Source organism: Ornithorhynchus anatinus, chromosome 12 (assembly GCF_004115215.2).
Source record: "Ornithorhynchus anatinus isolate Pmale09 chromosome 12, mOrnAna1.pri.v4, whole genome shotgun sequence".
In the NCBI taxonomy this organism is placed as follows: Eukaryota; Metazoa; Chordata; class Mammalia; order Monotremata; family Ornithorhynchidae; genus Ornithorhynchus; species Ornithorhynchus anatinus.
The window spans coordinates 91088-113094 of NC_041739.1; the positions used below are offsets into that span (position 1 = coordinate 91088).

Sequence of the window (22007 nt, forward strand, 5' to 3'; positions counted from 1 at the left end):
ACAAGAACAATGGCAATAAATAGAGTCAAGTCACCTGGCAGTATGGGAGCAGTAGGAGAGCGAGGAACACCGGCCCAGATCCCCTCTGGTCTGTAGTGTGGTGGACAGGGCAGGTTTTGTGGGGGGGTGGGAGTGTTGGATGCCCACTAACCTTCACCCCCTGCCCAACCCACAGAGGTCTCACTTGCCCAACGCACCGGCCCGGGGAGGAAGCTGCCTCAGGCCCTTAAATGGGTCACAGGCTGAGCGGGGTGATCTTAGTTTGGCCTGGGCCTCAGTCTCATCTCTCTCACCATCGACCCCTTGCTCTAACCCTCCTTCCTGCCTGGAACTCCCTCCTCCCTTCATATCCAATCAGACCACTGCTCTCTCCATCTTCAAAATCCTACTAAAATCATATCTCCTCAGGGAACCTTCCCTGACTAATCTCTCATCTCCCCACTCTATTATGCCTCCCTCATGTGTCACCTATGCACTTTAGCCCATATCCCCTAGGCATTTTGATATTCACCACAGCCCCGCCCCTACTCCACTCATGTACATCTTTTTACTCTGTTGCTTCCTCTCTCTGTAATTTATTTTCACTGTCTGTCTTCCCCTTGAGAATGTAAACTCATCAAAGGCAAGGATTTTGTCTCCCAACTCTTGCGTTCTCCCAAGCACTTAAAACCCTGCTCTGCACCCAGTGAGCGCTCAGTAAATACCAATGACTGATGTTCGAATGACCAGTTCATTGATCGAGCTTCATATCATGCTGCTGCCGTGCTCCAGTTGGATATGTTGGCCTTCTTGATTCGGTTCTCTACTGCCTTGGTCAGTGGGCTGTCTAGGAAACAGAATTCTACAACAACACTAAGTTCTCTCTTTCTAAATAGAGACCTTCAGTCACACATATGCCTAATACATTATCTCCATTTTTTTTTAGATTTATCATGAACCTGTAACACCTAGCTGATTCAGTGAAGTGGTGTAGATCATTTGCCTGTCTTCTTGGGTGTTTGTCTTGCACTCTCCAACTCTAGCATTTAAGAGAAGCAGCATGGCATAGTGGATAGATCCCGGGCCCGGAAGTCAGAAGGTTATGGGTTCTAATCCTGAATCTGCCCCGTGTCTGCTATGTGACCTTGGGCAAGTCACTTCACTTCTCTGGGCCTCAGTTACCTCATCTGTAAAATGGGGATTGAGACAGTGAGCCTCAAGTGGGACAACGATAGTATCCAATCCAATTTGCTGGTATCCACCCCAGTGCTTAGTACAGTGCCTGACACCTAGTAAGTGCTGAACAAACACCATTATTATTATTTAGTACACATTCTGCACAAAGTAAGAAGTTAAAGAATACTACTGATTCCCAAATTTACCTGTCTCCTTCTCTACAGTCTCACATTTCCTCCTGTCTTCAGGACATCTCTACTGGGATGTCTTGCTATCACCTCAAACTTAACATGACCTAAACTGAACTCCTCATCTTCCCACCCAAACCCTGTCTTCCCCCCATCACTTTCCCATCACCATAGACAGCACCATATCCTCCTTGTCTCACAAACCCGTAACCTTGGCATTATCCTTGATTCATCTCTCTCATTCAACCCACGTATTAGTCTGGCACCAAATCCTGTCAGTTCTGCATTGCTAGAATCCACCCTTTCCTCTCCATTCAAACTGTTTCCATGTTGATCCAAGGACTTATCCTATCCCACCTTAATTACTGCATCAGTTTCTTTGCTGACCTTCCTGACTCCTGTCTCTCCCCACTTCAGCTCATCATTCACTCTACTGCCCAGATCATTTTTCTAAAAAAGTGTTCAGTCCATGTTTCCCTACTACTCAAGAATCCCCAGTGGTTGTTCATCTATCTCCACATCATACAGAAACTCCTTACTACTGACTTTAAAGCACATAATCACCTTGCCCCCTCATATCTTACCCCTCATCTTGCCCCCTGATTTCCTACTACAACCCAGCATGCCCACTTTGCTCCTCTAATGCCAATCTAATCACTGTATCTCGATCTCATCTATCTTGTTGCCTCTGGCCTGGAACTCCCTCCCCCTCCATATATGCTTAACCACCAAGAGGCCCTTCCTTGAATAAGCCTCCTTTCCCAGACTTCCTCTTTTCTCTTTCATTCATGCACTTAAATCTGTACCCTTTAAGCACTTGATATTCTCCCCATCCATGGCCCCACAGCACTCATGTACATATAAGTAATATATTCATTTATACTGTCTGTCTTCCTCTATAGACTGCAAGCTCACTGAGGGCAGAGGACAAGTCTACCAATTCTATTGTACTCTCCCAAGCGCTTAGTATAGTGCTCTGCACACAGTAAGCATTCAATAAATACCACTGACTGATATATATTCAGCAATTCTTGAATAGCTATCTCTAGGACTTTGGATAATGCTCAATGGCTGTTGAGGCATAAGAGTGTCCCAGAGGAGCAGAAGTGTAGTATACAGCAGCATCCCATTCTCCTGTTGCATCCTTCAGCATGGCTTGCTCCTCCATGACATGCAACAGCTTCTGCCAGGCCCAGAAGGACTCCTTACCCAAGGTTTGATAAACCAAGGCTCTTGCCCAGCCCACTTCTGGTGGGGGAGAGTGACTTTCTGGCAGTTGTCATATTTTTCTTGAGTGGGTCAGGTCTGTCTTCCCCAATCTGCATCATGCACTGGGATTTATGGCCCATCTCTGCCCTATCCCTCCCCGATCTCTAGTCCAACCCTGCCCTTACTTGATGTATTATTATATTAGTTAAGCACTTATTATGTGTCAAACACTTTTTGAAACACTGAGGTAGATACAAGTTAATTTGGTTGGACAAACTCCCTTGTCCTGCATGGAGCTCACAATCTAGGAGGGAGGGAGTAGGATTTAGTCCCCATTTCAGAGTTGAGGAAACTGAGGCCCCTGGAAGTTAAGTGACTTGCCGAAGGACACCCCACAAGCAATTGGCAGAGCCGGAAACAGAACCCAAGTCAACTGAGCCGTAGGCCTATGCTCTTTCCACTAGGTCATGCTGTTTCTCCACTAGCTACCAATGTGAGCAGCTGGCGGTGCACTGGAAGGGGATAGAGACAATCTTAGATAACCAAAAGAGGTGCTTGTCATAACTATGGAGCAAGCAGAGGCTCAAACACAGTCTCACTGAATCCTCCTTCCCAGCTCCAGGTGACTGGGCTTCTACACTGCTTTCGTCCTTGGCGGCAGTGTTCTCTTCATGATAATTTGGGTAGTACAGCTCCTCTGAGGAATTAAAATGAATGAAACAAAGCACGTCACTCCATTCCCCAAACTGTGCTGCCGTGGTTGGTTATAATCTGTCAGGATTGTGTCCGGGGTGAAGAAGGATGAGGCAGGAGGACGAGTATCTTTGTTCACCTGGTGGGCCGAGGGGGACAACAGGTGCACTGTTTTTCAGCTTTTAGCTAATCCCAAAACAGGTCAGCTCCCTGTAGGCAGCTACACTGTGCGAGGGGGAAGACCGTTCCCTCTGCTGAAGAAAGATTGTGAGAGTGAGGAGAGAGTTGCAGGGGAGACTATGATAGTGGCCAAGGGTGATGGGATGTTAGTCGGAGAGACTGTGTGAGGTTAGATCTTAATAATAATAATAGCAATAATAATAATGGTATTTATTTATTAAGCACCTACTATGTGCCAGGCACTGTTCTAAGCACTGGGGTGGATACAATCAAATAGGGTTGGACACAGTCCCTGTCCCATGTGGGGCTCCCTGTCTCAATTCCCATTTTACAGAGGCCCAGAAAAGTGAAGTGACTTACCCAAGGTCACACAGTAGGCAAGTGGCAGAGCTGGGCTTAGAACCCATGACATTCTGACTACCAGGCCTTGGCTCTATCCATTATACCATCTTGCTGCAGCTCACATAGCTGTTAAGCAATGGAACACTCCTGGGGCCTGGGGTCAGCCCACTCACCTGAGCTGGGGAAATCTCATCCTAAGATGGGCACAGGGCACATCTGGGCCCAGAGGTGGGAAAGGCTCTGGGCTTCATCATCTTGTCCTGGTTGATAGCAGAGTTGAGGGCATAAAGAAAGACTACACAAAGTGGGGATAGGCGGTTCGAGGGGAAGAAATCAAGGTCACTCGGGTACGGTGGGACAAGGGGGCTGAGGGGGCACGGCCTGTCTGTCCCCATTGCCCTGAACCTGAAACAGAGCAGCAGTCTGGCCTAGTGGAAAAAGCTCAAATCTGAGAATCGGAGGACCTGGTTTCTAATCCCTGCTCCACCACACACTTACTGGGTGACTTTGGGCAAGACACTTAACGTCTCTGTGCCTCGGTTACCTCATATGTAAAATGGGTTTTTAATCCTACTCCCTCTCTCCTAGACTGTGCCCCCCTCGTGGGTCAGGATCTGTTTCCAAACTGATAACCTCATGTCTACTCCAGCACTTAGAACAGTGCTTGGCCCATAGTAAGCGCTTCACAAATACCATAATTATTATTATTGGTAATAATACTAATGTCATTTTAGGATTGTGGTGAATAGACCACATCCTTCTGCTCTCTCCTCAGTGACACAGTCAGCCTGGCCACCACAAGCCGGAAACTGCTGCTCACTCGGTGACATTTCTCTAGCCTCAGGATCCCCAGGCCTCCCTTTCTACACAGTACCAGGACCAGTCGTTCTTTCAGAAACTGTCTCACTCCCCATGGATATGGGAACAGCAGAAAGAGTCGGGACACTGACCTGTCCTCTCAGCATGGTCTAGCCGTGGCTCGAGGAACATGATAAAGTGGCCAATGAAAAATAGCGTCTGCACTCACGCCAACAGCCCAATACCAGTAGAAGTAGCTGGGCCTAGTGGTAAAAGCACTGGAGCATTGGAGAAGCAGCGTGGCTCAGTGGAAAGAGCACGGGCTTTGGAGTCAGGGCTCATGAGTTCAAATCCCAGCTCTGCCACTTGCCGGCTGTGTGACTGTGGGCAAGTCACTTAACTTCTCTGTGCCTCAGTTCCCTCATCTGTAAAATGGGGATTAAGACTGTGAGCCCCACGTGGGACAACCTGATTCCCCTATGTCTACCCCAGCGCTTAGAACAGTGCTCGGCACATAGTAAGCGCTTAACAAATACCAACATTATTATTATTAAAAGAACAAGACTGGAAGTCTGGAGGCCTGAGTTTTAATCCTGGATCCAACCCCTTACTTGTCTGTGCCTGTTTCCTCCTTTGTAAATTGGGGATTAAATACCTTGTCTCCCTCCCCTTTAGATGGTGAGTCCTAACAATAATAATTTTGGCGGTTATCAAGTGCTTACTATGTGCAAAGCAATGTTCTAAGCACCAGAGTAGATGCAATATAAGCAGATCAGACACAGTCCCTGTCCCACATGGGGCTCACACTCTAAAAGGAAGAGAGAATGGATATCTTATCCCCATTTTTCAGATGAGGTAACCAAGGCACAGAGAAGTTAAGTGACTTGTCCAAGGTCACTGAGCGTGACTAGAATCTTAGTGCTAGGCCATGCTGATTCTCCATGTGTGGAACAGGGTCTGTGTCCGATATGATTAGCCCATTTGTATCACAATGCTTGGCACATAGTAGATGCTTAACTACCACCACAATTATTATTAGAAAGAGTCCCACCACTCACGCCAACAACCCAACATCAAATACCTCATTTTAGACTTCACCCCAAATCCATTTGGAACATTGAAAATGGTGCAAAAGTTCTTTGGTATGTTATCTCTTAAGTGATTCCTGTTAGTCTTCAGAACACCAATGGTGCATTTTAATTTGGGGTGATGTACTCAAGAACACCCATCTTGCCCCAGGCACAGAGGAGTGATGGAAGTCCTTTACTCTGAGAGCCCTGATTTCTAGGGAGTGATTTCCAGAGAGTTATGACTGCTGCCCTACAGTCTACTACATTTCCCCCCACCCCATTTCTCCACACCACACACACACACACACTCATGACATCCCCAAGCCCAGTTCCCATCAGGAAATAACATGGCCAAGAGAAGAGCACCCATAACTAATAGTAATAATAATAATACTTAAGAGCTTACTATATGCCAAACATTGTACTAAGCACTGGGCTAGATACAGGACAATCAGGTCCCATCTGGGGCTCAGAAAGTGAGTAGGAGGGAGATATCCCAAGCACTTAGTATGGTGTTCTTAATAAATATGATTGATTGACAGAGAACAGGTATTAAATCCCCATTTTGCAGATTGGGGAACTGAGACACAGAAAAGTTAGGTGGCCTGCCCAAATCCCACAGCAGACAAGTGGTAGAATTGGGGTTAGAACCCAGGGTCTCTGGCTCCCAGGCTCTTGCTCTTTCCACTAGACCACACTGCTTTCCAGGGTAGATCATGATTCTACTCCCAGTTCTGCTCATGACCTGTTTGGTGACCATGGGCATTTAACCTCTCTGAGCCTCAGTTTCTTCATCCATGAAGTGGGAAAAAGATGCCTGTCCTCCTTCCCTTTTCATCCCTGAGGTCCATGTGGGATAGAAACTGGATGTGCCACGGTGTCTTGGTACATAGGAAAGGCATAATACCACATTCTTTAAAATTACTATTACTCTTGAGTGGCTCCATTCCATTTTCCCATCACTCACTTAGGAGCCTAGGGTCAGAAGGACCAGACCCACTTAGTAGCAGCAGAGCAGGGACAGAGGTAGGAGATAAACATTTAGCTTCCTTTTGGAGAAGGCAGTGAGGTCAGCCTAGATCGCTAAGTTTCAGGGGGCCCCTGAGCAGCCGCGATAGATCCCTAACATCGGCGTCCTTAAAGCAGCTGCACGTGCACACAGCCCGGCCCTGGACTGCTCGGCACTTTCTGGAGCCGGAAATTCACGGTGCTGTCCTACTTTTTAAATGTGGGGCAGCAAAGTTTCGCCTTTCAGTTCTGAGCCGAGCTAATCAAGCTGCAGTTACTAGGGCGGAGGCTTTACTCTTTCAATTTTCTTCACATCCAAGTAAAAAATAAACTCTTTAATAAATTAATATATAAAATAAATATATGAAACCTGAAAATGTATAAATAGGCCCATCCTAAAAAAGGCAGCATCTTGACACGAATTATATTCCGAGGTCCATCACTGAGTCCCTGACTCCCCAGTTCCCTCAGATCCCTCAGAGTCTGTAAAGGAGATGATCTGTGGGACAGAAAGTCCGGACTCTGCCCCTCTCACATCCACATGCCCCTCTCTCCCCCCCATCCCCACCCCCAGCCCCCAGGCAGCAGGGGAGAACGAGGTCTTGAGGGTCAGAGGCCATAGAACCAGGACTCGGCAGCAGACTCAGGAAACTGATTTCCCATTCATGTAACAGTCAGAACAGGACTCATTTAGCCTCTGCGAGAATGTAGCCCTCCAGAGTGAAGGAGCGTCTCCTGGGTGAATCAAATCCTCCACCGACAATGAACATCGGTTCCCGAGACGGCGGTTTAAGGTTGTGGCTTTTCCTCGTGTAGCTCCTCAGCGACAGAAACTGTGGGGAGGCAGCGCTTCCTGAGCACTTCCTTCAAACTCAGGCTTCGCTTCAGCTGGGACCCCGGACGTCTCGGTAGAGGTTGGGAGTCCGCTCCGGGTCCACAGGCCTGGGCAGGAAATGGGTAAACTTCTGGTGCCTCTTGGCCCGGGCGCCGTCCCTCGGAGAACCATCTCTGTTCAGGGCCACAAAGTACCGGCGCCCCGAGGTCCCGTGCTTGTACATGTTGGAGGAGTAAGTATTATACCAGTTCTCTTCAAACTGCTCCCTGAAAACACACTCTGAGGTCAGCTTCTCCTAGATGGCAGGAGACAGAGTGGGGGAGAGAGAGGAAGAGAGCAGGGGAAGGAGAGAGAGAGAGAGACAGGTTAGACCCCCGAAAGCTCATGGCATCTCTCCTAGAAAGTTTCCGGGGAGCAGTACCCTATTCCGTGAGGATGGCTAGGACCTGCCCTGGTCTTGCCTCGCTAGAGGAGGAGGAGGAGGTGGGAGGAGGGCAGGAAGTCCAAGGAGTCTCATCTAGAACTCATACAAACAGAATTCTGATTTATGAGACAGGTCTCCCTTCTCTCTCTCTCTCCCTTTCACTGTGAGTCCAGTGTGGGACATAGACTGTCTGATCTGATTGTATCGTACCTACCCCAGTGCTGAGCACAGTGCTTGGTGCATAGTATGCGCTTCACAAATACCACAATTATTATTATTATCATTTTAGTTGACAAACACACAAAGGAGCACTCAGTGCTTCTAGAGGAGGAGGGGTGCTCCCCAAACCTTTCCGCATAGTTCCCGCCCACACAGACACGGGGTATGGGAACAGCAGCAGTTCCTCTGACAACGAGGCACACTGAGCCCAGACAGGTTCATGCTACGGGACAAATGTTTCCCAACTCCCAAACCACATCGCTGACTGGATCGGAGGGAAAATCTAGATAGAACGGAGGGAAAACGGGCACTCCAGCAGGCTGGATTGAATGGTCACCAACTTCCAGGAGGAGGAGAGAAAGCCCCAGGCCCACAAGGAGCAGGAGAGCCAGCCCCCAGCCTAAGACAAGGGGAGTGAAGGTCTTCAAACTCCCTGTGACCCAGGCAAGTGGTCAGAACTCAGGGGCAAACACTGTTGGGATCCAGGCTCTCCCCAACCTTACAGGACTCGTGTCTGGCTCCAGTGGGAGGGGGAAATGATCAGTAAGACCAGCTAGAAGCACAGTGGAAAGAGCAAGGGCTTGGGAGTCAGAGGTCGTGGGTTCTAATCCCAGCTCTGCCACTTTTCAGCTGTGTGACTTTGGGCAAGTCACTTCACTTTTCTATGCCTCAGTTACCTCATCTGTAAAATGGGGATTTTAGGACTGAACCTCATGTGGGACCACATGATTATCTTGTATCTCCCCCAGTGCTTAGAACAGTGCTATGGCCCATATTAAGCCCTTAACAAATACCATCAGTATTATTGCTTCTAACAGACTCTAACTCTGCTTTGACCAGCCTGAGACTGATTGAGACCTCGTCCAATGTTCCCACTGAGCTTCAGCCCCAGACCCGACTCAGGCATCCAGGTAGGAGCTGCAGACCCAGCAGGGAAACTGTTTGGCCACGGCCCCCTGCACTCTAGCCCGAGATTGGGCAACTGAGCGGTAGTTGGGACAAAATCCCAATGGCTGAGGCTGTGACTTCGAGATGGGCCACAGGGCTTCCGGTTTCTCTCACACATTTTAACATATTGTGCACACAAGGACGGAAAGGGGAAGCCTCATGCCCAAAAGGGTGCCACGTACGTTTAATGACACTTCACAAAACCCCTTGTTTTTAATCAATGGGATTTGAGTACAGAGTACTCCTGATGGTACTTATTAAGTGTGTGATGTGTGCCAAAGCATTGTGCTAAGTGCTGGGGTGGACACAAGATAATCAGATTGAACACAGTCCCTGATCCAAAAGGGTCTTAAAGTCTACAAGGGAGGGACAGCAGGTGTTTCACCCCCATTTTAGGAGATGAGGAAACAAGCCCAGACTTAGGTGACTTGCCCAAGGTCCCACGTCAGGGTAATGGCAAGGCTAGGTAATAATAATAACTTGGCTAACAGTAATGATGCTAATAATTGTGGTATTTGTTAAGCGCTTACTATGTACCAAGCACTGAACCAAGAACTGGGGTAAATACAAGATAATCAGGTCTGAAACAGGGTCCTGACTCTCAACTCGGCTCATATTCCACTAGGCTACCCTGCTTTTCTTGGGGCACAGAATGAAGAGTGAAAGTGAAGAAAGGGTTCGGTTTTGATAGAAGCCGGACTTAACCCGGATAGGATGGGATAACCACGCTCTCAGGCCCAGGAGTGGTTTTGGTGGGAGCAAAGGGAGAGTCATCCTAGGAAGAGGACAAAGATGGAAAAGTTGCCATCTCCCTGGTCCTGAACTAACCCATTCTAGCGAGGTTCCCATCTCCCTCTTCAATAGCTTTGGATTTGCATTATTTGGGGTGTGTGCCTCCTCCTTTCCCTCTCCTTCCTCCTTCCAGGCGGGGACCTTGGCTCTTTCTTCATTTAGGTATTCCCTTCCCCTATGGGGGGAGTTCTTTCCCTAGCAGGGATGGCTCCATCTTGGTCTAGTCCATTAGAAAGGGTAGGTGGATCCCATCCAGAGAGACATAACCTATTCAAGTGTATTGATTGATTACTCACTGCATGCAAAGCACTGTACTAGGTGCTTAACCTAGGGGCAGGAGCTGTGGCCCCATCCTCCATGCTTCCAGGTCAATACTAGGTGCTTAACCTAAGGGCAGGAGCTGTGGCCCCATCCTCCATGCTTCCGGGTCAAGTGAAGTACAGAGTGAGAGCAAGTCGGACCTACAGAGCAGTGGCAAAAAAAGGTCCTTTTGGTCACCACTGACCCTCTAGCCTTGGGTGCCGACTGAAGCCAAGGCTCCCGGGCAGCTTCCTCTCAAGATAAAGCCGCTTCGGCCCTAGGAGCCTCACGACAACAAGTGCTGAAAATGACACATGGGACCATTGACTACTAACTGACTCCTGAGCTGAGTGGAGCTCCTGGACTAGGGCTAAGTGACCTCTGAGCTGAGCAGAGTCCCTGGACCAAGCCTAAGTGATCTTTGAACCCAGCAGAGCCCTTGGACCGAGGCTAAGTGGCCTCTGAACTGAGGAGAGCCCCTGGACCGAGGCAGTGTAGCCAAAAGCCCGTCCGGATTCTCCAGCACAGGCTTGGCCAGGCACTGATCTTCTGGAGCCCTGCTGGGTCTTGGCTCTCCCTGGAAGAGGGGAGCAACCCTGAAGGACAGGGAACATGTCTGCCAGCTCTATTGTATTGTACTCTCCCAAGCGCTCAGCACAGTGCTCTGCTCACCATAAGCACTCAATAAATACGATCGATGATGATGAGGGACCTTGCATTTGGTGGAGATTTCGCACTCAGGGCCCAAAGAAAGGAAGGGTCAGTTCTAACTGGTAACGTCTCCCCCTGCTGGTAAAGGGGCAGGCTGAGGCTCTTCCTGTGCCATCTGCCAGAGCGTAGGTGGAAAGGGCTGGGGGCAAGACAGTTTAACCATCAATTACGCTGAACTAGTCACCGGCTACTGTGGGCAGAGCTTCCTAGAAGTAGTACGTTTGCTGCATTCATAAGTTTTATTGCTGAATTACTTTCTATTGCTCTGATCACCCAGTGGTTAAGTTTTAATTGCAGCTGTGCACTGACGAGACTCACTCAGTTACGGTTCTGGGGAAAGCAGGGAGCCAAGAGAGCAACACAGACTTACATCTCCAGGCCCGAAATGCGGCACCAAATCCTTTGTGACGGATAAAAAACTCTCATTCACTAACAATGAGAAAAGTCTTTTGTTATTTTGGGGCCGTAAGTCTTTGGCTCTTCAAGGTGGCGGATGTGCGGATAAGCGGCCGCCCGCTGGCTCCAGATGACTACAAGTATTCTCACAACTGGTCCAGAGGTCAGGTTTGGTGGATCGTTGCCTTGTGGCAAATGTATTAGTAATAATAATAACTGTGGTATTTGTTAAGCACTTACTATGTGCCAGGCACTGAACTAAGCCCTGGGGTGGCTACAAGCAAATCAGGTTGGACACAGCCCCTGTCCCACACAGAGCTCACAGTCTCAAAGCAGCGTGGCTCAGTGGAAAGAGCATGGACTTGGGAGTCAGAGGTCATGGGTTTGAATCCCGGCTCTGCCACTTGTCAGCTGTGTGACTGTGGGCAAGTCACTTAACTTCTCTGTGCCTCAGTTACCTCATCTGTAAAATGGGGATTAAGACTGTGAGCCTCAAGTGGGACAACCTGATGACCCTGTATCTACCCCAGTGCTTAGAACAGTGCACTGCACATAGTAAGCGCTTAACAAATACCAACATTATTATTATTACTATTACAGACAAGGTAACAAGTACAGAGAAGTGAATTGACTTGCCCAAGGTCACACAGAAGACAAGTGGCAGAGCTGGGATTAGAACCCATGACCTCCTGACTCCCAAGCCCCTGGTCTATCCCCTATGCCATGCTGCTTCTCTACCATTCCTACTGGAGTGGGAAGCTACAGTGGTCATGCTAAATCAGAGTGGGCCAGACAGACAGACGGGGTACACAGAAGTGAAGAAGGGAGGTGATCTCTGATGGGAGGTGAAGAGGGGGAAGGGGGCAGAAGGGACCACATCGGTAAGGAAGGATGGCCACTAAAACCTAGAGCTTCGACTCCTAGGTTCCCCAGATCCTGTTATTTGTCAGTAATTATCAGAGGGCTGGGTCAGTGAGGGGGATAGTCCGACACTTACAGATCCATACAGCTCCCCTTTGTCATTCATGCCGAGATAGAGACCAGTGTCCACGCCGCGGATGCTGACCAGGCCCACAGCCACGCTGATGAATTCCAGGATTCCTGGGGGCACAGAGAGGGTCTCGTTGTTCAGACTGATTTAGATTTTGGTCTCTCGGGAGAACCATAGGTTCGTTACCTGACGCCCAATTTCAGAAGTCCCACTGGACCTGCAGTGTGCAGGTGGGCCCTTCGCAGGGCTGGGGGAAATGGAGAAAACCCCACAGTGGGTGGGTGGGCCATGGGAGGACAGAAATAGGCAAGCCCATTTGCAGGGGGAAACCAGGAAAATGGATGATCTGGAGTGGGTCACTGAGCAGGGGAGCCAGAAGGGGCACCGGGCTGAGGGTAGGGAGAAATGAGGTGGAAGGCTAGGACAGTGCTTGCCTATACACAGGTGCACACTCAGGTGCACACTCAGGGCAGGGCGGCAGGAGAGGAAGGGCCAGTGTAGATGGGTGTCTGCCTGTGGGATGTATCAGGGCCCGTTTAGATGTGGGTGAAGGAGGAGGAGACTGGGCCAGAGGAGAATGGGAAAGGTGAAGAGAGAGATGAAGGTGGGGAGAAAGGAAAGACGTGAGGAAAAGAGAGAATGGGGCGATGGCTGGGAGGACAAAAGGGTTGCTGGGTGCTCATGTTTTAGGTGACGGAGAAATGCTCAAGTGGCAGTAGTTGGGGGATATAGGGTGGGGTGATGAGAGAACATAAACATTTAATTTAGCAAGAGTGTCTCTTACGGAATGGGAATGTTTGGGACATGAAATAGGACCAAACAAATAAAAACTCCTCACTTTTGGCTTTAAAGGTGTCCATCACCTCTTCCCCCTCCTACTTCACCTCCCTTCTTTCCTTCTACTTCCTAGCCCACACAGTCTGCTCCTCTGGTGCTAACCTTCTCAAGGTGCCTCCATCTCGCCAGTCTCGCCGCAGACACCTGACCTGTGTCCTATCTCTGGCCTGGCACGTCGTCCTTCCTCAAATCTGCCAATCACTCTTCCCCCCTTTGAAGTCCTAATGAAGGCACACCCCCTCCAAGAGGCCTTCCCAGACTAAGCCCCGCTTTTCCTCAGCTCCCACTCCCTTCCGCATCACCACGACTCACTCCCTTTGCTCTTCCCCCCTCTCCCCTCCCCGCAGCACTTATGTATTATATCTATAATTCTATTTGTTTATATTAATAATAATAATGGCATTTGTTAAGCGCTTACTATGTGCAAAGCACTGTTCTAAGCACTGGAGAGGATACAAGGTGATCAGGTTGTCCCCCATGGGGCTCACAGTTTTAATCCCCATTTTAACAGAAGAGGTAACTGAGGCACAGAGAAGTTAAGTGACTTGCCCAAAGTCACACAGCTGACAAGCGGCGGAGTCGGCATTTGAACCCATGACCTGTGACTCCCAAGCCCGTGCTCTTTCCACTGAGCCACGCTGCTTCTCTATATTGTTTACTTATATTGATGTCTGTCTCCCCCCTCTAGACCGTGAGCCCGTGTGGGCAGGGACTGTCTCTCTTTCTTGCTGTGTTGTACTGTCCAATCGCTTAGTACAGTGTTCTGCCCACAGTAAGCACTCAATAAATACGATTGAAAGAATGAATGAATGACCAATTCTTTTCCAGCGTCTTAATGTGAATGCACTTTTCCATCGAATGTATAGAACTCATTAAGTATCTCTTTGTAGTGGATAAGCTAAATGGTTGTTAATATATGGGTAAATCATCCTGATGGGTGCCTTCAGGGAATGAGGGAACAGACGGATGCCTGGGAGGCTGCGCAATTCGCAACTGATGCTCCCCGACACCCAAGGATAGAAAAGCCCAGGCGACCCGATCCAGTCATCCCGGGGCAGTAGGGCTGGCGCGGGGAGGGGGCTTTTTTCTGTCCTCCCTATCTCTTTTAGGATTTCAGCCACTCGGGTTTGCAATCCGAGCCTTTCCCCCCAGCCAAGAAAAGTACACACTAAAGAGAAGCAGCTTAGCTCAAAGGAAAGAGCCCGGGCTTGGGAGTCAGAGGTCATGGGTTCTAATCCCGGCTCTGCCACCTGTCAGCAGTGTGACTGTGGGCAAGTCACTTCACTTCTCTGGGCCTCACTGCTCTCATCTGTAAAATGGGGATTACGACTGTGAGCCTCACGTGGGACAACCTGATCACCCTGTATCTCCCCCGGTGCTTAGAACAGTGCTCTGCATATAGTAAGCGCTTAACAAATGCCAACATTATTATTAAAGAGCCGTCAGGTGACTCGAAAGATTTCCACGAGGTGGGAATAAGAAATAAGTCTTTCTTATTTGCAGTGGGAGGAGACGGGGCAGCCAAGTCCCTTAGGAGCATAGACAGACAGACAGACAGTGCCTGCCCCGAAGGGACCAGCAGATGGAAGGGCGACCCCTCCTCACCCTCCCATCCCCTCTCCCCGCCACCAAGGGCCCCGAGTCCCGTAGAAATGCGGACTGACTTCCCGGGGTGTCCTCCCAAACCAAGACCTCGCACTGCCAGCGGTCGAGGAAGGGGTGAGAGGGTAGGTCGGGGGCGGGGGCCACCCAGCCGGCTGGAGAGCCGGGCAGGAGAAAGAAGAACCTTTAAAGGAGTCTCCGCAACTGTTTGATCTCGGCTCCACGGTTTTCAGACTAATGACTCGGTGTTTACACAGTGTAGGAAGTCTCCCCGCGGCGGGGAACACCTCGAACTGCTTGTTGGTGGCTTCGAGGGCAACGGGAGAAGCTGGCTTGAGGGGTTCGCCATCAGCGGCGTGGTTTAGTGGCAAGAACCCGGCCTTGGGAGTCAGAGGGCGTGGGTTCTAATCCCGCCTCCGCCACTTGTCAGCTGGGTGACCTGGGGCGAGCCACTTAACTTCTCTGGGCCTCAGTGACCTCATCTGCAAAACGGGGATGAAGACTGTGAGCCCCATGTGGGACAACCTGAGGACCTTGTCTCTACCCCAGCGCTCAGAACAGTGCTTGGCGCATAGTCAGCGCTTAACAAATACCATCATAACTATTATCCGAGCTTCGATCTGCGGTGGGGTTAGGAGCGGGGAAGGGAGGCTGTGCAGACCCTTCCCACCCCTTCTCTCCCCCCTCCAGGACCCGCGGCTCCGGAAGCGGCGGGGTGGTCCTGCGGCAGACCTGACCCCCGGGGTGCGGTGGGGAATAATAATAATAATAATAGTCTTTGTTAAGTGCTTACTATGTGACAGGCACTGTACTAAGCGCTGGGATGGATACAAGCAAATTGGGTTGGACATAGTTCCTGCCCCACAGAGGGCTCCCCACTTTGCTACTTGGACAAGGGACTTGTCCAAGGTCACGCAGCAGACAAGTGGCGGAATGGGATTAGAACCCATAACCTTCTGACTCCCAGGCCCGGGTTCTAGCCACTAAGCCCGGCGGGGACCCCGCCCCACGGCCGGTCCTGCGGCCGGTCCTGCGGCCGGCGGGGGTTGGGGGTTTGGGGGTCTGGGGTCCCGGTCCTGCGGCCGGCGGGGGCTTGGGGGTTTGGGGGTCTGGGGTCCCGGTCCTGCGGCCGGCGGGGGGTTGGGGGTTTGGGGGTCCGGGGTGGCGGCGGTGGGGACCTACCGAAGAGGCTGTGGTCCTGGCGGGTGCCCCTGACGCGGCCGTCGGGCAGGATCTGCAGGTGGAAGCCGGTCCGACAGTAGAGCTGCCTCCGGCGCAGGAGGCCCTGCAGGTGGGCGAGGCCGGGGGGTCCCGGGCGCTCCCCGGCGGGGGGCAGCAGGAGCTGGGGGGGTCCGGACTGGACCAGCCCGTCCGGGACGCCCAGGAGGCCGCCGGCCTCGGCCAGGGGCGCCATGGGCACCCCGGACCCGGGGGGTCCGGCTTGGAGGGGGTCCTGCCTGCAGGGGGTCCGGCCCAGAGGGGGTCCGGCCTGCAGGGGTCCGGCCTGGGGGTCCGAGCTGGAGGGTCCGTCCTGCGGGTCCGGCCTGGAGGGGTCCGGTCTGGGGGTCCGGCCTGCGGGGGTGAGGCCTGCGGGGGGTCCGGCCTGGGGATCCGTCCTGGAGGGGGTCGGTCCTGGAGGGGGTCGGTCCTGCGGGGGTCGGTCCTGCGGCTCCCGCGTGTGCCGCGGAGGCTGGAGTGTGGGTCGCGCCCCCTCCCCGCTTTATACCGAACCCCGCACCTATGCTAATGAGGGGCGTGCGCCCGCCGCAGCCCCCTTTTGAAATTGAAAACGCTCGACGCCCCCCGCGATTCCGCTCCTCCGAGGCCCGCGGGGGTCCGGCCGGCTCAGGGGGAGGAGGAGGAGGAAGAAGAGGAGGAGGAGGAGGAGCAGGGGCCGAGCCCCTACCTCTCAGCCGCCTCTTGATGCGCGTTACTTCCGAGCGCCCGGGACAGCGCTGGGACCGGAGGAGTTGGCAGCCGGGGGAAGTGGGAGGAGTGCTCTGCACACAGTAAGCGCTCAATAAATACGATCCAAGGAAGGAAGGAAGGAGCTGAAGGGGGGGAGAGGTCGACAGGCGCAGCGTGGGGCTCAGGCAGGTGCATTGAGAGGCAGAGGGAAGCTGGGGGAATGGGAAATCGTTTTTGCCCGTCTCCCCCGACTAATGTTGGTATTTGTTAAGCGCTTACTATGGGCCGAGCACTGTTCTAAGCGCTGAGGTAGACAAAGGGGAATCGGGTTGTCCCACGTGGGGCTCACAGTCTTCATCCCCATTTTACAGATGAGGGAACTGAGGCACCGAGAAGTGACTTGCCCAAAGTCACACAGCTGACAAGTGGCCGAGCCGGGATTTGAACCCATGACCTCTGACTCCAAAGTCCGTGCTCTTGCCACTGAGCCACGGACTAGACTGTAAGCCCGCCAATGGGCAGGGATGGTCTCTATCTGTTGCCGAATTGTCCATTCCAAGCGCTTAGTACAGTGCTCTGCACATAGTAAGCGCTCAATAAATACTATCCCGGCTCTGCCACTTGTCAGCTGTGTGACTGTGGGCAAGTCACTTCATTTCTCTGGGCCTCGGTTACCTCATCTGTAAAATGGGCATTAAGATTGTGAGCCTCACGCGGGACAACCTGATGACCCTGTATCTCCCCCAGCGCTTAGAACAGTGCTCTGCACATAGTAAGAGCTTAACAAATACCAACATTATTATGGAATGAATGAATGAATGAATGAATGAATGGAAGGGGGAGGTGGGAGTGGGGAGACGGGGGGGGGGGGGGGAAGGAGGGGGTGGCACTACCGGAAAGAGGATGGAGGGGAGAGAGGGAATGGAAAGAAGAGGGAAGGATGGAAGAGAAAGAATGGGAGCCCCATGTGGAAGCCCCCGTGTCCGACTTAATAATAATGTTGGTATTTGTTAAGCGCTTACTAGGTGCCGAGCACTGTTCTAAGCGCTGGGGGAGATACAGGGTCATCAGGTTGTCCCACGTGAGGCTCACGGTCTTCATCCCCATTTAACAGATGAGGTAACTGAGGCACCCAGAAGTTGTGACTAGCCCAAAGTCACAGAGCTGACCGGTGGCAGAGCCGGGATTCAAACCCATGACCTCTGCCCCCCAAGCCCATGCTTTTTCCACTGAGCCACGCTGCTTCAAAATAATAATAGTAATTATTAAGCGCTTACTATGTGCCAAGCACGGTTCTAACCGCTGGAGCAGATACAGATTAATCACTTTGGACACAGTCCCTGTCCAACAGGGGACTCCCAGTTTTCACCCCCATTTTACAAATGAGGGAACTGAGGCATGGAAAAGTCAAATGACTTGCCCAGCATTTGTCACACAGCAGACAAATGGCGGAGTCGGGATTAGAACCCACAAACTCTGACTCCCAAGCCCGTGCTCTTGCCACTAGGCCATGCAGCTTCCTCTATCTATCCCACCACTTAGTAATAATAATAATAATAATGTTAGTATTTGTTAAACGCTTACTATGTGCCGAGCACTGTTCTAAGAGCTGGGGTAGATACAGGGTAATCGGGTTGTCCCACGTGAGGCTCACAGTTAATCCCCATTTTCCAGATGAGGTAACTGAGGCCCAGAGAAGTGAAGTGACTTGCCCACAGTCACACAGCTGACAAGTGGCAGAGCCGGGAGTCGAATTCATGACCTCTGACTCCGAAGCCCAGGCTCTTTTCCACTGAGCCACGCTGACAATTCTTGACGCATGGTGAGCGCTTTACAACCACCACAATGATGCTTATTATTATTAGGGAGAAGAGGAAAGAGAAATGGAAGAGGGGCGAGAGAACGACGAGGGGGTCTGAAGTGGCGGGGGGAAGGGAGCAGAGGAAGGCAAGGACAAGGCAGAGGAAGGAGGGGCAAGAGGAGGGAGCAGCGGGGCCTTGTGGATAGAGCACGAGCATGGGAGTCAGAAGGACCTGGGTTCTAATCCTGACTCCGCCGCTTCTCTGCTGTGTGACTTTAGCACAGCGTCTGGCACCTAGTAAGCGCTTAACAAATACCCTAAAAGGGAGGCGGGGGCAGGGGGGATAAGGGGAATGAAAAGGGAGAAGAGGGGGAGCGGGAGGAAGAATAAATTAATCAGTAATATTTATTGAGCCCGTCACTGGGCAGGGATTGTCTCTACCTGTTGCCGAATTGTACATTCCCAGCGCTTAGTACAGTGCCCTGCACCTAGTAAACGCTCAATAAATACTATTGAATGAATGAATTGAGCGTTTATTAGGTACAGAGCACTGGATTAACTGCATGGGACAGTGCACTGTCATGATTATTAGTACATTACGATAGAGTATTGTATTAATACAATACAGTAGAGTAGGTTTTGACACTATCCCTGCCCTCGAGGAGTTTACAGTCCAGCCGGGCGAGGAAAGGAAGAAGGGGAGAAGGGAGGAGGAAAAAAAAGGAGGGGGGAAAGAGAGAGGAGGAGAAAGCGCGTTAGCTGAGGGCGAGACCTGCCCAGACACACATGAAAGGGAAGCCCAAGATCTGACAGTTTCCCTCCCTAATTTCCAACACGAACAGACGGAACACGCACCGCTCTTTTATCGCGCCGGACGGGGAATTTGGGGTTTTGACATAATCGAGGCGGGTTTCCCCCTGCCGCGCTCCCTTTAAAGTTTATCTCATCCCAGCCAGCACCTGACAAGGCCGGGCCGCCTCGGGGTTGGGATTGGGGTTGGGGTGAAGGCGACGCTCACCAGGGCCTAACTCGGAGCGCAGGGGATAGGAGGAGCCGCTTCCCCTTCCTCCCACCACCCTGATTCATTCATTCAATCGTATTTATGGAGCGCTTACTGTGTGCAGAGCACTGTACTAAGCGCTTGGAATGGACAATTCTGCAACAGATGGAGACAATCCCTGCCCAACAAAGGGCTCACAGTCTAAAAGGGGAAAACAGACAGCAAAACAAAACAAGTAGTCAGGCAATCACTACCACCACCGCCTCTGCCACCGCGTCCCCCTCCCCTCCTCTCCGCAATCCTCGCCATAACTTGGGCGGGAGCGAGTTGCCAATTCCAGTTCAATCCAAAAGGGCCCCGTGGACCTGAGCCCATCCATGGGGGGCATCTGGAGGGCTTAGACTAGCCGCCTGCTCGACCTGCCTCTGAGCCTCCCTTCTCTCCCCATTCCCAAGACCAGACCATAAAACCCGGTATTTCTTAAGCGCTTCCTATGTGCCAGGCACTGTTCTAAACCCCGGGGTAGATACAAGGTAAGCAGGTTGTCCCACGTGGGGCTCACAGTCTTAATCCCCATGAGGTAACTGAATCACAGATGAGGTGACTGAAACACAGAGAAGCTCAAGGTCACATAGCAGACAAGTGGTGGAGCCGGGATTAGAAGCCACCTCCTCTGGCTCCGAAGCCCGTGCACTTTCCACTAAACCACGCTGCTTCATTACTACCACGACCACTGGGACCAATACCACGACGACGACGACTCCTTCCTTGTTTCCCCAGTCCTCAAGAACCTCCGGTGGTTGTCCATCCATCTCCGCATCAAACAGAAACTCCTTCACTTTGCCCCCTCCTGTCTCTCCTCGTTACTCTCCTGCTACATCCCAGCCCGCACGCTTCACTCCTCGAATGCCAACCTTCTCACCGTGTCTTCATCTCGTCCTTCTCACCGCCGAACTCTTGCCCACGTCCCGCCTCTGGCCTGCCACGCCCTCCCTCTTCAGATCCGACAGATAATTACTCTTCCCAACGTCAAAGCCTTATTTAAAGGCACATCTCCTCCGAGAGGCCTTCCCTGACTAAGCCTTTTTTTCCACTCTCTTCTGTGTCTCCATGACTTGCTCCCTTTATTCAGTCTCCTTTCCAGCCCCTCAGCCCATATGTACATATCTGTAATTTTATTTATGTATATTAATGGCTGTCTCCCCCTCTAGATTGCAAGCTTGCGGTGGGCAGGGAATGTGACTGTTATATTGTACTCTCCCAAGCGCTTAGTACAGTGCGCTGCAATTGACTGACTCACTGACTGACCACTTCAGATTGTGAGCCCCCATGAGGGACAGGGACCGTGTTTAATTCCCACCTGTTTTATCCCAGGGGTTAGTACAGTGCTCTGCAATCAGTATGCCTTTAATAAAACTATTACTTCTACTCTTGTTACTTCTACTATCACTAGTAATAGTGTTACTACAACTGCTTTTTCGACTACTATCCATAAGTCAATCAGTGGTATTTATTGACTACTTACTGCGTGCAGGGCACTTGGGAGAGTACAATAGAGTGGGTAGACAAGATCCCTGTCTGCGAGGAGCTAACGGTCTCCAGTGAGAGACAGACACTGAAATAAATTATAGATGGATATGTACCTAAGAGCTGTTGGAGGTGGGCCGGGTGAAAATTAAAGTGCTTAAGGGTGCAGAAGCTATTGCATAGGTGTCGCTGAAGGGAGGGTGAATAGAGGAAATGAGGGCTTAGTCAGGGAAGCCCTCTTGGAGGAGATACAATTTTAATGGGGCTTTGAGGATGAGGAGAGTGGCGATCTGCCAGGTATGAAGGGGGTCGGGGTTCCAGGCCAGAGAGTGGATATGGGGGAGGAGTGGTGAGACAGAGGAGATGGAGGTACAGTGGGTAGGTTCTAGGCTTACTCTGCAGATGAATCTGTAGAGAGTCATCACGACAGACAGGGTTTTCAGTCTTGCTCCATGGCCTTTTCAGTCCTAGCCTAAATCTGTGAGATCAAATGGATTGGAGGCTTTGCTTTCTGGGCTGCAGCAGGGCTTGTTGTGTGTTCTTTCCCGGCTAATTAATTGGCAGGTGCTTTAAAGCGAGTAATGCTATACCTTTTCATCAGGGCAGGGCTAAGCAGTACCCTTGTGTGCACCTGAGTTATAAAAAGAGCTCTCAAAGCAGTGATTTACTGTAGGAGACTTAACACAAAATAAAACCACTAAAACTGAATACAATGAACAGATAAAACACCTCCGAAAAGGGTCACATCGGCGGGCCTGTTTTGAAGGCCACAACAGCTAGATGTTATATTACTTACCTTTTAAAAAGCAGGACTCTGTCATGTGGTAGCGCCCAAATCCACCGTAACCCAGGTTTCAAAGCACATCTGTGTAAACACTATCACATCAGTGTAAAACATCAACCAATGAGCTATTTCTTTGAACCAAATCTTCTTAATTGCAGTGCTAAATCAAAGAAATTCAGATCAAAGTTGAACAATCCCTATAGCACTCAGAATCTGGGTAGTCAATGCACCAAACCGATGGCTGAAAGATTGAAATTTTGATCGGTTACCGTGGTGATGCTGCACAGCC

The 22007-nt window shown here is 51.1% G+C and overlaps 1 protein-coding gene across 1 annotated transcript; it reads right to left on the minus strand.

The window, feature by feature from the left end:
- Positions 1 to 7250: 7250 nt before the first annotated feature.
- FGF20 (fibroblast growth factor 20) lies at positions 7251 to 16112 on the minus strand. Its single transcript, XM_029077133.1, has 3 exons — positions 15881 to 16112; positions 12266 to 12369; positions 7251 to 7773 (listed from the first exon to the last, which is right to left on the minus strand). The coding sequence occupies exons 1-3, from the start codon at positions 16110 to 16112 to the stop codon at positions 7528 to 7530; spliced, it is 582 nt and encodes a 193-aa protein (XP_028932966.1). The 3' UTR covers positions 7251 to 7527.
- Between the last annotated feature and the right edge of the window lie 5895 nt (positions 16113 to 22007).

Excerpts from the sequence above, each read along its gene's own strand:
- FGF20 (XM_029077133.1), bottom strand. The coding sequence starts at position 16,112 with ATGGCGCCCCTGGCCGAGGCCGGCGGCCTCCTGGGCGTCCCGGACGGG. Across the intron at positions 12,370-15,880 it reads CCAGGACCACAGCCTCTTCG|GAATCCTGGAATTCATCAGC; the intron begins GTAGGTCCCCAC and ends CTGTGCCCCCAG. Across the intron at positions 7,774-12,265 it reads AAGGGGAGCTGTATGGATCT|GAGAAGCTGACCTCAGAGTG; the intron begins GTAAGTGTCGGA and ends CCTGCCATCTAG.